At 36.9% G+C, this 15,579-nt stretch overlaps 1 protein-coding gene across 14 annotated transcripts in view; it reads left to right on the top strand.

The window, feature by feature from the left end:
* Positions 1–15,579, top strand: part of adgrl3.1 (adhesion G protein-coupled receptor L3.1) — a 225,729-nt gene that overhangs the window by 188,532 nt on the left and 21,618 nt on the right. For all 14 annotated transcript variants that reach the window (XM_038290305.1, XM_038290304.1, XM_038290309.1 and 11 more), the window contains 3 exons: positions 3,764–3,830; positions 4,896–4,987; positions 13,347–13,515. In XM_038290305.1, the coding sequence (XP_038146233.1) occupies positions 3,764–3,830; positions 4,896–4,987; positions 13,347–13,515 (328 nt within the window). The remainder of the gene's footprint in view (positions 1–3,763; positions 3,831–4,895; positions 4,988–13,346; positions 13,516–15,579) is intronic.

Here is a 15,579-nt window from a genome sequence, read left to right as displayed (position 1 = left end):
CGGTGGGACCCCCCCATTTGCTGCGATTTATGAGTGAAGATGTTTTTGGTGGGAATGTGATTCAGCATTCAACAGTTTAGCAGCCCAGCTAATCTGAGCATCCAAAACTGCAGGGTATGATTGCATGCAAATATTACCTTCCAGTTTGCATGGTATTGCTCTCTCCTTTGACTTACCAGTCATTTCCAGACACCATAAATATCCTTGTACGGTCCATCTTGGTGCGGGGAACGCAGTATTCAAATGAATATAGTTGTGTCACATTTTTCTGTCTGCAAAATGTGGCCATGTCATACATCTGAGCCCTCAGGAGGGAGTAAAGGGTTTATTTATCATAGTTGCCCATCCTGTGCTGTCTAACCCCCCCCCGTGAGTGTGTGATGTATGTTGGAGGGGGGTGTTTCATCTATTTTCTTCTTACCTATATCACTTTTCTTATAACCTTTAACCTCACACACCCTCTCTCTTTGTCTCCCCGTATTCCAGCGGCTATTTGGCTACTGTATGTCTTCTATCCTCTGCCTTGTGATCTTGACAGATTATTCAGAATAAGTTAATTGAATATTTCATGAAAGCAAATACTTCTGTTTAACTAAGAAAAACGAAGTACATTCATTAAATTCTTATTAAATTTGTTACATTCAAACAAAATTTTTAAAAGATGCTTACCCACTCTGGATAATTGAACCATATTATTTAGATCCTAAATTTTCTAGTTTTTTTTTTTATAGTGTTATAAACTCAGGACACATAGTCAAATGTAATATATTAAAGGGAAGAAAAACTACAGTATGAGTACTGATTTTGCCCTAAATAAAAACATAATTTTAATATCTAATATTTCTTAAAGCATTTGTAATTCATTTGTAATTTTTTTTTTTCTTTTGCTTTAGAGGAATTGTTGTCCACTCTTTCTAGAACTGCTTACACCTAATTTAATAAATTGCTTGAGCATGAACAAGCTATTTAAAGTCATGCCATGGCATCCTGGCTGAACTTAGGCCCAGCCTTTGACTATGCTCTTTGTCTATGCCAGATATGATGGAGAGCACCATTTCCAGAGGGTTTCCCCTTTTATCACAGTCAATTGAGTATATTTTTAAGTCTTGGGGGTTGTGAAGATGCCATATGCAGATGTGAATCAGTCGTTTTTGTTCTCTTTAGTCAGCCATTATTTGGGATTCAGAACCCTGGCATACAATGCTGACTTAAAGTAAGACAAGTGAGGCCTGCAATGCTTTTGAGGTCCTGTGTCATTTTTTTTTTTATTTCAGTTCAAATCAATTTATTTATATAGTGCCAATTCACAACACATGTCATCTCAAGGCACTTTACAGAGACAGTTCAACCAGATCATAAAGTCAAACTGATTCAAAGTTTTCTATCTAAGGAAAACGAGCTGATTGCTTCAAGTCATTGACTGGAAGGCAATCTCTGACAATAAGTGACTTTTAAACATTTCAAAGTCACCTGTAGGCAAATACAGTACAGCATATGAAACAATAATGCCTTTAGGGCTACATAGGTATTTAAAATATGTTTTTTTTTTCTAACCCCTGCATCTTGCTGTATATGTGCCTGTTGCTAAAGTATACCACTTCGAAGGCTTGAGCAAAGACTGAGACCAGAGGCCAAAAAAAATGTTTGTTACGTTCTTGATCAGTTAGTGGTGAGCTCTTTTGATAGTCTGCTCTAATGAATGTTTCTCAGTCATATTCACTACTGTCCCAATGCAATAGAAATTACTTATATCAGTGGCGCTTTTTCAATTTCATTAGGTTATGGCATCTTGTATTACCTCTCTTGGCCTACAGTACTTCATGTTGTCAGCTAAGTTCCACTTACAGTTGGTAATTTCTTGATTTCTGTTTGTTTTTTTGTTCGCTAGTTCTTTGTGGTAAAGGATATATAAAACAGCTTTCCAAAAATGTGGTAAACCACAGTTTATAATATAACAATATAATAATAATATCTTGTCACATTTTAATAACTTCATGTATGTAACAATCAATCTATTATTCAAATTTATTTGATCATCTAAAATATAAGTATATCAGAAAAGCAAAAATGATGCAAGTCTTTAAAGTTTAATACAATGATAATGAGGGTTTATATCCTGCATTTACATTTTTTATTAACATAAGGACTTTATAGTCTATTCTTCAGTTAAATGTGCCTGAAAGCACAAACCAGAACTATGTTATATATATATATATATATATATATATATATATATATATATATATATATATATATATATATATATATATATATATATATATATATATATATATTATATTTTTGCATTAGTTTGTCACGATTAGGTTGTGGTTTGTTGACCCAAATGCAGAGGCAGGGAGGCAGAGGTTATTTTCTTGTGGGTTTAATGAAAGGTTAATTGAACACAGAGGAAGGAATCTAAAAATCTAAAACATAAAAAACAAAGTCCTAACAAACCGGAAACCACGAATCCAAAATCCAAAAATCAAAACATGAAAACAAAGTCAAAACAACTTCCAAGGAGGAAGGCTCAGAGAGACGGAGTTGGAGGAAGTTAGTTGAGGAACCAGCACTGAAGAACTGAACAGAGAGAGTATTTAAGGGAGACTGAAACAAAGAGAGGACTAATGAGCAGATTGGGAGCAGGTGTGAACAGAGCAGAAACATGAAAGAAGCTAGAGAAAAAGGAGAACACAAGAGGGTAGCAGAGGGTAACAAACAAAAACCTGAAGACTGAAAATAACCAGAAAACACAACAAAATGAGAATTAAACCACTAAAACTAGAAAACAAGGAGCAAAGCAAAACTGAATACTCAAAAGAAAAACATAACAGAACCAGAACTCTGACATAATTAAGTAATCTAATCTTATTTAGGGGATTTTCTGATACTGATATCAACATGTGGGAAAATATTATTCTTTCTTTTATTTTTTTATATTATTTAAGCCAAAGTTTAAAAATAAAATCATAGCTCTATAAGCTGTGCGCAAACAATAACTCACTTTTTTCCCTATTGTTTACGCAACAACTTTTTTTGGTAAAAATAAAAATGTAAAAATGTGTTTTGTTCCCACACTTTGTTTCAATTAAAAAACTTAACAGGACAATAGCCCATTTTTTCTGTATTAAATTTTAGTATGGAATAAGTCAAAATGAATGTGCACCCACACAACACAGTGGCTGCCGAATACCTTTAAAGCAACAGAAGACCAAGTTATTAAAATAGATTATGGCAGATTGCATAGCGCTACTAAAATGTGGTGTTAAATACTTTTGATCTAACACTGGTTTTCCAAAAGAGTGATAATCTCTTGCACATTGTTGAGTTAAAAAATATATATAACACCGGCTAGAGATTGAGTGGGGGAATTACTTTGGTTTCACTGCCCAGCAATTTCCATGTATTCCATGATTGGAAATGAAACATTTAGATGTCATTTAGATGTGTTAACCTGAAAAATAAAGAATTTAAAAATAAATAAATAAAATTTCTACTATGTTCATTAGTTAATGCAGAATTGTTTACAATATGCAGTGAAGATTATCTATAAGGTAATATTGAGGCCTTTATATTTAATCCCAGTGCATTCCTTTTGTTTGTCAAAGCTTTTTATTCTACAACTTGTCCTTTATTGGACATTTGCAACTGTTTCACTTCTACACAAAGTGTATTTGAAATTACGTTTAGCCACCATTAGATAATTTTTCAACCTTATGATATTGTTGTATTTTCCATTTATAATTCCTATCTATGTTTTTAGATGCTGGCTGCGCCTGGATACATACTTCATTTGGAGCTTCATAGGACCTGCTACTCTCATTATCATGGTAAGATACACCCCCACAGACACGATCCAAATGGCACCATGCATGCTGAGTGAGAGACTGTGACATGCTGGTGCAGGAGCCAGGGGTTACATTAAGGTGTTTGTTAATCCCACACAAGGTTCGCCTGAGCTCCTCAGCAATGTTAGAATAAGCAGAGGGAACTTTGTGTCAATTTGGTAATTCCCATTCACGGATTAGCTCTCGAGAAGTCACACATTCCTACAAGCTGGAAATCTCTGGAGGGGACATGGAGCATAAATCACTGCGCCTTATATAGATTATTATAATAACTTGGCAAAGTTAAGTTGTTATTACGCTTTCACTTTTTCGTCTAAAGATGTTTTTCCTCCAGACCCAGCTGTTTGACTGTAATGCTAGTTGAATGCAGGCTGCCAGAGAGTTCCCAGCTCTCCTACAAGAATGCTGCTGAATGAGTTTCAGCAGTCCCCAAACTGTTATGAGAGGAGACATTCTACTTTGAATAACTAAACAGCGACAGAAATAGAGTGAGGTGAGCCAACAGACACATGAAATGCTGTGTTTGATACAAACAGAATGAAACAATGGGACGTGTTCCCAGTTGCCCATTCACTATTGCTCTGCACTCAATTTAGAAATTACAGGCATGCTTTTGCCAATTTAGCTGGTGCAGGAATGAGAGAAGAGCATGTGTGGAAAGTACTGTGTACGACCTGAGCTGATTGGTGACGACCTATGAGATCCTAACGAAACAGTACAGCCAGTCATCACTAAAGCAGCCAATCTACACATTTGCGGCCAATCGAAAACACAGGATCTGTGAGAATCGTGCTTCTATTGTTACAGTGATCATTAGGAGATGTAATGACTGCTGTAGTATCCCTGGAGCTGTTGTATTTTGAGCACACAAAGATGTGTTGAACGTGTGCTGAAATTGTGTCCCCCAAGCCAATTACAGCTGGAGGAAAAATGAAATGATGTGCGCTGTTTTGGTCTTGTAAGTTGCTGCTTTGACATGCCGTCTTTTAATTAGTCTCTTTGCTGCAGAGAATCTAACATCCTCACGTGGATCTCTGTGTGTTTCAGCTGAATGTAATCTTCCTTGGCATCGCCCTTTATAAGATGTTCCATCATACAGCCATCCTCAAACCAGATTCTGGTTGTCTGGACAACATCAAGTAAGTTGCTCTATTTGTACCAGACTGCTACCACAAAGTGGTGTTTTTTGCTGAAAGTAGACAAGAGGGGGAAGGATTGTGTAAGTTTCAAGATGTTATTCTGAGAGCTAAAGCAGTTTGTCTTTTGAGAAAAACACTGAGGAAGTGTTTAGTTGCTTGGTAAATGAGTTTGATTCTGGTCTATGTAATTGTTATTTCTAACCAAAATAAAGTTCGGTCACAAATGGTTGGAAGCGTAGGGTTTAGTTGATAAAGCTGGATGTGTAAGCATGTTATTCAGTCAGTTGGGTTAGCTTAAGCATAAAAAAAACAATAGAGGGGACATAATGGAATTTATATCATTTTAAAGTAAAGGTAAAGGTAAGAAATGAACAACTAGATCATCACATATTTTTACTACACTATTACCTTTATTGCTCCAGTTGTTTCATATTTCTGCTTGAAATATGAATTTGAAAATAGATCAGGAGAAAAAAAAAACATGATTTGTTTGTGAAGATACATTTGCTGGTGAAGTAAGCTTGATAAAGCCATATTTACATGTGCAATATTGCTTTATTAGATTGAAAATGAATCAAATAATCTGGGGTGTATTTACCTTCAACAAGCTTTATTTATTTAGAATAGAAGCACACTCAGTTGCACAGAATTGCTAAATTACCCAAAAACCACCAGAAAAAAGGGTTTTGTTTTTTTGCCCAGCTCCAAAAAAAAGAAAGCATAAAAAATTAAAATGTTTTGGTTCCGAATGCCCTGAGCACCAAAAACAAACGCATCCAAAGTTGAGAGGGAAGTTTTGGTGTTACTGGTTTTCATAATGAGGCTACAGAATCAGTTTCTGGTGCTGCTGTTGTTCCAGCACTAAAGAATGAGAGAGTCTGAGGAACTTAATTCAATTAAATTCAGTTTGTCATATAGCACCATTCACAACACATGTCATCTCAAGGTATTTTACAGTTAAACTTAACATCTCTTAAAGTATAAGCACTGCTGGTCAATCCTCCACAAACATGTCAGTCAGATCAATTTTCCCTGACTCCAATAACATGAACGGAGCATGTTTTAGATGAATGCTTGTTGGATTACAGTATCTTGGCATAAATAACCTCTTTCAACTGGAATATAATTTCATTACAGCTCAATGCCATGGTAACATTCTGATTCGCATGTCTACTTGACACTTTTCTATTCTGATTATCACCTTTATTCCAAATACTTATGCCCATGTTAACCTAAATCAGTATCTGCTTTATCGCAATGACAGTTAAACTAGAACTCCAGTTTTTTTTTCAATCAGTGACCATGACTTACCAAAGAGCTACAATTAGCTGCTAACAACATTCTCTACAGAGGCAAGAAAACTGAAACATTGTTATTTTAGCAGGGAGCACATAGAACCATTCAAAACAAATCGTATTTTCAACATTTCAGGAGAAAAATCTTTTTAGGTGGATAACAGGAAGGGTGAAAAGAAGTGGACAGTGGATACTGAGGAGTGGTGTTGGGAACGATGCCATTAGCAGAATTTTTCACAGATTTGAATGCTATTGACACAAAAATGTCAGCTCTATTATTTTATTTTATTTTTTAAAGATCTAAATCATATATTAGCTCATATTTAGAAAATTAATTCACGCCTTTGGCAGGAGAGAAAATATAATAACTATTACAATAATAAATAATGAAATATTTTGAATATTGTGTCTATGCATTCCAAAGCTTCCTGCATAAATTCCATTTATAATTATATTATATTCCAATTTTTTTATTTTTTTTATTGTTCTTCAGCTACTTAAGTTACATTAAAGCTACAGTGTGTAACTTTTAGTGACATCTAGCGGTCAGACTGCAGCAACATGAACAACTCCCCCCCACCGCTTCTCCCCCCCCAACAGTACGGCGAACGTTACGGGACAAAATGTCCTCCACGACGTCCGCATCACCTACCTTCTCAAGTGATGAGGTTTGTTTACATAGATAATTTTACAGATAGTATTTCATTAGTCTATGTAGAGTATAGATTTCATGTAGACTTAAGATAATAAATATACCCGTTATTTTTTCTACATCGTTGTGACGTTTTGGCGATCTCGCAATCGCTAGTTTGTTGGCTCTGCGCTGCCGTAGCGCAAAGATGTCTGCCTCCATGGCTACGAGACCCGCTCCTATGTAATTATAAATAACGAATTCTAAGGCAACGCAAATATTAAGGTTAAGAGGCTGAGCTCGTAGATGATGATAAATAACATAGTTATGTATAATATATTACATTTCTGACTGTATATCCCTGTAATTATTACACACTGTAGCTTTAAACTTTTTCAACATCTGAGATATAAATGAAGCTCAGAACCTATGCTGTGTTTCAAAAATATTTAACGGGGGGACGTGACGCTGTGTGTGACAGCTCACCTGTCTGAAGGGAAGACAAGCGCAGTGTGTCATTTACCCTCAGGTCTCTCACCAAGGCTGTCTCTGTCACTTAGGTGAAGACTAATTAATGAAGTTACAAGTGCTGCCACCTGCATAAATGCACAGCGCTCTCGACAGCAGTCAGTAACCCTACAAAGCTGTAGATTCCATTAAAGTTAGAGGAGAGACTCCAGTCTACATCTCCAAGAAGCTACATTCAGATTTTGTTTTGTTAACAGAGTGTCAAAATTGAAGTGTTCTTAAAAAAAACTGTTGCAAACAGGCCTGTGTAAGCGAGCATGCTAGAGTTTAACTTGTAAACTATCTACTTTTCACTAAGTGTAATAACCAGTGCTACAATAACAGGCCAGGGTTTAGAATCATGGTAAAAAGAGAGTACGCTAACTTCAGATCCATGATATTATTCTAAAACAGGTTTAAACATAGCTATAAAATGCTCTAAATGTATGTAAATCTAACGTTAGGAGTGCAAAACACAAATATGAACTAGGAAGTAGTGGTGAGTATAGCTTCCTCAGGTAACACTATATATTGTGAAGTTTTTGCTGATGGATAGATGCTCTCAAATAAATACTCTGATATACCGCAGAACTGTTTGCTGACTCAGTACTTGCAAGTTGCCATGTGTTACAAAACAAGCCCAAAGTCCTTTTCTTAAAAATTGGCCTAGAGTACTTGTGCAAGTTGATGATTTTTTTTTTTTTTTTTTTTGTAGATAGATCAGATATGTCTGATCTATCTGGATTAGGCCATATAAATGAATGTAAGTAAATAAAATGTCCCCATATATCATGAAAAAAGCTGTTTGTTAGTGTGTGTGTGCTTTAGCCAACTTAATTGAAACTAAGCTGTCAAAATAAATGTGTAAAATATCTTTTGACACCTGTTCGACATTCTTCAAAAAATCTTGTGGTTCGTTCAGGTGCAGCTTTGCAAACCTAAGCAATTGCATAGTTGCTTTGGCAACCTTTCTAAATAAGCTCTATTAGTTTAGTCCTAGCTCTAGTAAACATTTAGCATTTCTAAATGTACTATGGAGTAATTATTTTGTTTTGTATTGCTCATCGATTGCTGAGCAGTAATAGTTGGTTCTCTGCTGTCATTGTCAAAATTTCTGCTCCTACAATCGTTGTCACACCTGCTAATGATCAGTTATTACAATGACGCATCTGACTGCTAAACTCCCTCTTAAACCCAAGCCAAGCACCAATGATGTCCTCATTTATTGAAGCAATGGTGTCCCACCTGTGCATGAGCTGTTTTAAGGATAATCTGAATTTAGAGGGATGTACTTTCTAAGGGCATCTGAAAAGAATTTTGAAGAAAACATAAATACAAAGACAAAAAGATGTGCATCTTTTATAATTTGTGAAAAATGACAGGAAAAGAACAAGAGAAGAAATAATATATTGTTTAAGTGTCAGTGTATTTTTTCATGACAACAGTTTTATGTAAAGCCTTGAGCTGGAGGTGTCTGAGAAAGACAGAAGTATCTGATCTTTGCTTTGTGCATTTCAGAGATAATGTGATTCATGGATAAGGGTTAAAACATCATTCAATTAGAGTCTGCACGTTATCCTGTAGTCTGCTATGTCTTAGAAAGCTGCATAGACTCATGTTAAATCTGTTTTTTTTTTTTTTCAAACGTCATGTTTTTTTTTTCTTTTATCCTTTTATCACAATCATGCTTTGTTGATTTTGGTTGTTCTTTTTATCTTCAATTTATGTTTCTTTCCTATGTTTTCTTTGTCTCTTTAATCTCATGCCACCCTAAGTTATCTTTGTTGTGGACTGGCTCTGGTAAGGCGTCTTTCCAGTCATACATTTTGTTTTATTTGTTTGTTTTTGTCTTGTTTGTGTGAACATACCACCCAGAATATTTGCCTCTGCCTATAAAATGTTTATATTGACCAGTAACTATCTTTCTGTTTCCAGTATATAAATATTTTCTTATAGTTGAAAAAATACTTTGTTACCATGGCAAGATATTCACACTCGTGATTATTTTCATATTATGTCACAGTACAGCCACAGTTTTCAGGTTTTCTCTTGGTATTGGATCTGACGGAGGTGTGCTGAAGACTACATAGTTCTTAGTGAATTAAATGAGGTTTAAAATCTGAAATGTAAGTTTTACACTCATTTTTTACACCCATTTACTCTGATAAGTCTAATGAAAAAACATTGAAACAAATAGCTGAGTTACAGCTTTTAGATCTTTAAAGCAGGGTGAGGCTGAAAAATGTTCTATCATACATTGAATATTAAAACAAAATGTTTTATTTTGAATTGAGAAAGCTAACTGGATGGCAAGCTTCAAACTCCAGTGGATTGCTTTTTGTTTCACTTTTTTAGAATATTTAAACCAGTTCATACAAAGAGTTTGGCGGAACTGCAAGGCTGTTAAACTTATGCAGACATCTACCCCTCAGCTGAAGAATTGTTTCCAAAACAACTAATAGACCTTCAATCTACAAACTTTCCATTTAGAAAAGAGTTCCTAGAGGAAATTGTTGATAGAAAGCTCTAAAAGGTCTTGTTTATAGTTTGCCAAAAGCCATTTGAGACATGCAGAATAAGGCTCCCTGTTCAAAAAAATTAAATTAGACTTTCTGGCCAACATTCAAACTGCTGTATGAAGAAAGAAAAATATCCTCCAAACATCCACCCTACTGTGAAACATGGGGGTGGTAGCATCAAACTGTGGGGATGCTTTTTTTCTCAGCAGGGATGAGGAGGCTGGTTATAGTTGATGGGAATGTGAATGTTGCAGATTCTGGAATCTGTTGTCTGCAAAAAGCTTAAGACCGGGATGGAAATGTTCCTACCATTCGGACAATGACCCTTAATATACAGCTAGAGCTACTGTAGAATTGTTTAGATCAAAGCTTATCACCCAGGCAAGTCCAGACATAATTTTAGTTAAAAAACCTGTCGCAAGACAAAAACTAATGTGTGCAGTCGCTTTGCATCTAATCTGATGTAGTTTGAGCTAAGAAAAATCTGGAAACACTGTAGACAAAGCCATTTGCAATACAACAAAGGATTAGCAGCTACTATTGCAGTAAAAGTTGTTTTAACTAAGTGTCGGTACAGGATGGCTGAAATCAAGCACACCTGCTTCCAGATACTTACCATAAGAATCACCAATTTCTTTTTTTTTTCTTTCATTTTTTAAGCCTTTATTACTTTGTCTTGGTCTATTACATCAAATCCCAATAAAATATGGGGTGTGCGTACTTTTGCAACGCACTGTATTACAATGTTGGTATTTGAATTTGGGGCAAACTATATAGGATGGAAACAATAACTCAAGGGGGATTTGGAGGAAGAGGTGAATGGTGGGATAAAAGAGAGATGAGTGCAGCCGTTATTGAAGAGGGTCATCAGGCGAGCTTTATTGGAAGTTCTGTCTCGCCTGAATGGTGCCACTGAGGGCAACATCGAATCAATCACCTCGGTCTCACTCACTTACTCTTCTCCTCTGTCTCCCCTCCTTTCTCGTGGTTCTTCTAATATCTTCCCCCTCGTATTGCCCCCTCCACCTCCACTTCCCTTCGCTTCTGTCCCTTGCATTAGAGGTGATCACTGCCCAGTCAGCCAATCAAATTAACCGTCATCTTCTCGGCTGTGGCGGACCCAAAAGTTTGACCTTTCGAGGGAAATGTCATTTGTAATGGCTGTAATGTCTCTCTACTTACTGCCCCATGAAGCCAATCACATTCACGCTCATACAGACGTGCACTTATGCAAGCACCTGCACAAATGTGCCTCAGCATGACTACGTTTCTATGACATTTGACCAATGAGTCATTCATTTGTAGGCTTTATTTAAAATAAAAGTTGCAGCCTTGAAAGCCCTTCTTTTGAGATTGAATTACATATAACAGTTAGAGTTCTGTATGCTATTCAAAGTGTTATTCTTTACCCATTTAAAACACTTTTGGACTGATTTATTTTGGCTGTAACTTGCTAAGAATCTGTAGTGTCTTTGAGAGCAGAGGCTGATGTACAGGTGCTGGTCATAAAATTAGAATATCATGAAAAAGTAGATTGATTTCAGTAATTCCATTTAAAAAGTGAAACTTGTATATTATATTCATACATTACATACAAACTCATATATTTCAGATGTTTATTTTGTTTAATTTTGATGATTACAAATGACAACAAATGAAAATCTCAAATTCATCATATCAGAAAATTAGAATATTGTGAAAAGGTTCAAAATTGATGGCCCCTGGTGCCACACTCTAATCAGCTAATTAACTCAAACCACCTGCAAAAGCCTTTAAATGGTCTTTCAGTCTAGTTCTATAGGCTACACAATCATGGGGAAGACTGCTGACTTGACAGTTGTCCAAAAGACGACCATCGACACCTTGCACAAGGAGGGCAAGACACAAAAGGTCATCGCTAAAGAGGCTGGCTGTTCACAGAGCTCAGTGTCCAAGCACATTAATAGAGAGGCGAAGGGAAGGAAAAGATGTGGTCGAAAAAAGTGTACAAGCAAGAGAGATAACCGCACCCTGGAGAGGATTGTGAAACAAAACCCATTCAAAAATGTGGGGGAGATTCACAAAGAGTGGACTGCAGCTGGAGTGAGTGCTTCAAGAACCACCACACACAGACGTATGAAAGACATGGGTTTCTGCTGTCGCATTCCTTGTGTCAAGCCACTCTTGAACCACAGACAGCGTCAGAAGCGTCTAAAGAGAAACAGGACTGGACTGCTGGTGAGTGGTCCAAACTCATGTTCTCTGATGAAAGTAAATTTTGCATTTCCTTTGGAAATCAAGGTCCCAGAGTCTGGAGGAAAAGAAGAGAGGCACTTCATCCACGTTGCTTGAAGTCCAGTGTAAAGTTTCCACAGTCAGTGATGGTTTGGGGTGCCATGTCATCTGCTGGTGTTGGTCCATTGTGTTTTCTGAGGTCCAGGGTCAACGCAGCCACATACCAGGAAGTTTTAGAGCACTTCATGCTTCCTGCAGCTGACCAACTTTTTGGAGATGCAGATTTCATTTTCCAACAGGACTTGGCACCTGCACACAGTGCCAAAGCTACCAGTACCTGGTTGAAGGACCATGGTATCCCTGTTCTTAATTGGCCAGCAAACTCTCCTGACCTTAACCCCATAGAAAATCTATGGGGTATTGTGAAGAAGAAGATGCAATACACCAGACCCAACAATTCAGAAGAGCTAAAAGCCACTATTAGAGCAACCTGGGCTATCATAACACCTGAGCAGTGCCACAGACTGATCGACTCCATGCCACGCCGCATTGCTGCAGTAATACAGGCCAAAGGAGGCCCAACTAAATACTGAGTGCTGTACATGCTCATACTTTTCATGTTCATACTTTTCAGTTGGCCAACATTTCTATAAATCCTTTGTTTTTATTGGTCTTCAGTAATATTCTAATTTTCTGATATGATGAATTTGAGATTTTCATTTGTTGTCATTTGTAATCATCAAAATTAAACAAAATAAACATCTGAAATATATGAGTTTGTATGTAATGTATGAATATAATATACAAGTTTCACTTTTTAAATGGAATTACTGAAATCAATCTACTTTTTCATGATATTCTAATTTTATGACCAGCACCTGTAATCTGGCTTTAGAACTCTTTTCCTTCTCCTGAGATGGTATCTAAACGAAGAAATCCACTCTGAGTTGTAAGGGTATAATTCTTTTAAGTTAACCTCCCACTGTTCCTCCAGCCCTCTCCCACAGTGTCAAGGCTCTCAATGAACCCACTCTGACCCCCTCTCTCCTGATCCCACATGCCTCAGCCTCGGCTGGCTGGTTTTTCTGATGCTGAGAGCAGGCAAACTTTTGCAAGTCTGATTCTCAATCGGCTGAGCATGCTGTAGCTAAGGGAGCATCGCTCGTTTTCAATTACTTCTCCTTTCTCTGTAGGTCCTGGGTGATCGGCGCAATCGCCCTGCTGTGTCTGCTCGGCCTGACCTGGGCTTTCGGCCTCATGTACATCAACGAGAGCACGGTGATCATGGCCTACCTTTTCACCATCTTTAACTCCCTGCAAGGCATGTTCATCTTCATCTTCCATTGCATCCTCCAAAAAAAGGTAAGTGGGCAGAATAGGCTAGGTTAAACAAATGAACATAAAGTCTAGTGGTTGCCAAAAGCTTGTAAACTGATATATATTTTTTTGATACAAACTTCATTGCTTTTGCATGGTAAGACTTTTCTGGCAGATGTGTTTGTGGTACGCCAGACGGCAGATATATAAGACTGGGTTCAGAAGAAAGAGAGAAGACTAGATTTAACAAATGTTTTATTAAACATCTATTCTATTTTGTTAAATTTCACATAGTAAAGCTATAATTTTTTAAAGAGGCTTTAATTAGTGTCAAATATTTCAATCAAGGTTGGACGTACATTGCTGTTTTAATGCATGCCTAAACAAGACAATGTAAAGTTATCAAGTTTAAACTCGATCAATCTAAATGTGAACAAGTTAATTTTCTGGTACTTTCTTTACACTGCAATTGAATCTGATCAGTCCTGTCACCAACCTAGAATCAAAGTATTTCACAGCATAAACTGCAGGGAAAAGGTATGTGAAAATGTTGATCGTAAATTGTAATGTCATGTCCTGAGGAAAAAAAAAAACGTTTTGAATTTTGGTCATTAAAAGGCAATTTACAGAGTGTCTTACAGTCTCTTATTGAATCCCCTTAGTTTTTTAATTTTTTTGCGTCACAACTTAAAATTGAAATTGATTTTTCCAAGAGTTTGCATCCTTTCATTCACAAAACCCTCTGCAGATATTTATTTTGTTTATTGTGAACACCCCGATATTTGTGTTATTGTGAATAACTGAAAACTTCAATGCACATAACTGTTTTAACCATATAAAGTTACTAGCCACATTTGGTGGTAATTACAACTGCAAGTCCCAGTGAGTTTGCCGCAGCCTTTGCCAGTCTTATTCTTTTTTCCCCATTAGGTCAAGGCAAAACTGCTGTAGTTCCTTCATTTTGGATGGATTTTGATGATGTGCAGCCATCTAGCAGACAAACTGTGACTTGGCCTGTCCAAATATAATATGCCTCCCTTAAACTGCCAGAGTTTGCTGTAGCGGCATGCATTGGGTCATTGTCCTGCTGTAAGGTGAACCTCCGTCTCAAGAATTACATATAGACAGGTTTTTCTTAAGTATATCCCTTTCCACTTCCTCAAGTTGGATCAGTTTACTTGTCCCTGCCCATGAAAAACATCCCCACAGCATGATGCTGTCAACACCATGTTGCTCTGTGGGGATTGAGTTCTTAGGGTAATGGGGTGGGCTGGGTTTGCAAAAGCGATGCTGTTTTTTCTTGGTGGCTAAAACAATCTAAGTCTCATCTCAGATTTGCCCTCATGTGTTTTTGAAAAGGCTGAATGTGCCTTCTTATTTTCAACACTTACCCAAGTCTATGCTGTACATTTATGCAACCCCTTCTGAGTTACCTTTGGTCTCTGTGCTGCTGCCTCTCTGATTAATGTCCTCCTTGCCCAGTCTGTGAGTTTCGGTGGGTGGCCCTGTCTTAGCAAGTTTGTTGTGGTAACATGTGCTTTTCATTTGAAGATGATGAATTTAAAGGTGCCTCGGAGAAACATAAACTATGGGTATTTTCTATACTCCTTCCTGTACTTCACAACAACTTTTTTACTCACGTTTTTGACTGTTCCCTGGTCTTCAACATGTGATGCCACTTGTTAACTGGTGTTGCAACTTCTAAGGCCTTTCTCAAAGGGTGTGTTTTTACTGATGGATCACATGACACTTGGATTGAACACAGATGGACTTAATTTGAGCAATTTATGTGACTTTTGAAGAAATTGGCTGCGCCAGAATCTTTTAAGGTATTCATGGCAAAGCGATTGGTGACATACATGTATATATATATATATATATATATATATATATATATATATATATATATATATATATATATATATATATATATATATATATTAGTGCTGTCAAAATTATCGCGTTATTATCGCGTTAACGCGAGGCCATTTTAACGGCGATAATTTTTTTAACGTGAGATTAACGCTATGTGGTTTTATGGTAAAATTTTCCAAGTACATCCCGCTGCAGCCTGCGGGGAGGCGGGGCTATTTTTCCCCAGTCTATGCA

This window comes from Cyprinodon tularosa, unplaced genomic scaffold (assembly GCF_016077235.1).
Source record: "Cyprinodon tularosa strain WSP-4 unplaced genomic scaffold, ASM1607723v1 ctg279, whole genome shotgun sequence".
Taxonomy (NCBI): domain Eukaryota; kingdom Metazoa; phylum Chordata; class Actinopteri; order Cyprinodontiformes; family Cyprinodontidae; genus Cyprinodon; species Cyprinodon tularosa.
The sequence above is the reverse complement of the archived record's forward strand: the minus strand, read 5'-3'. Positions and strand labels throughout refer to the sequence as shown.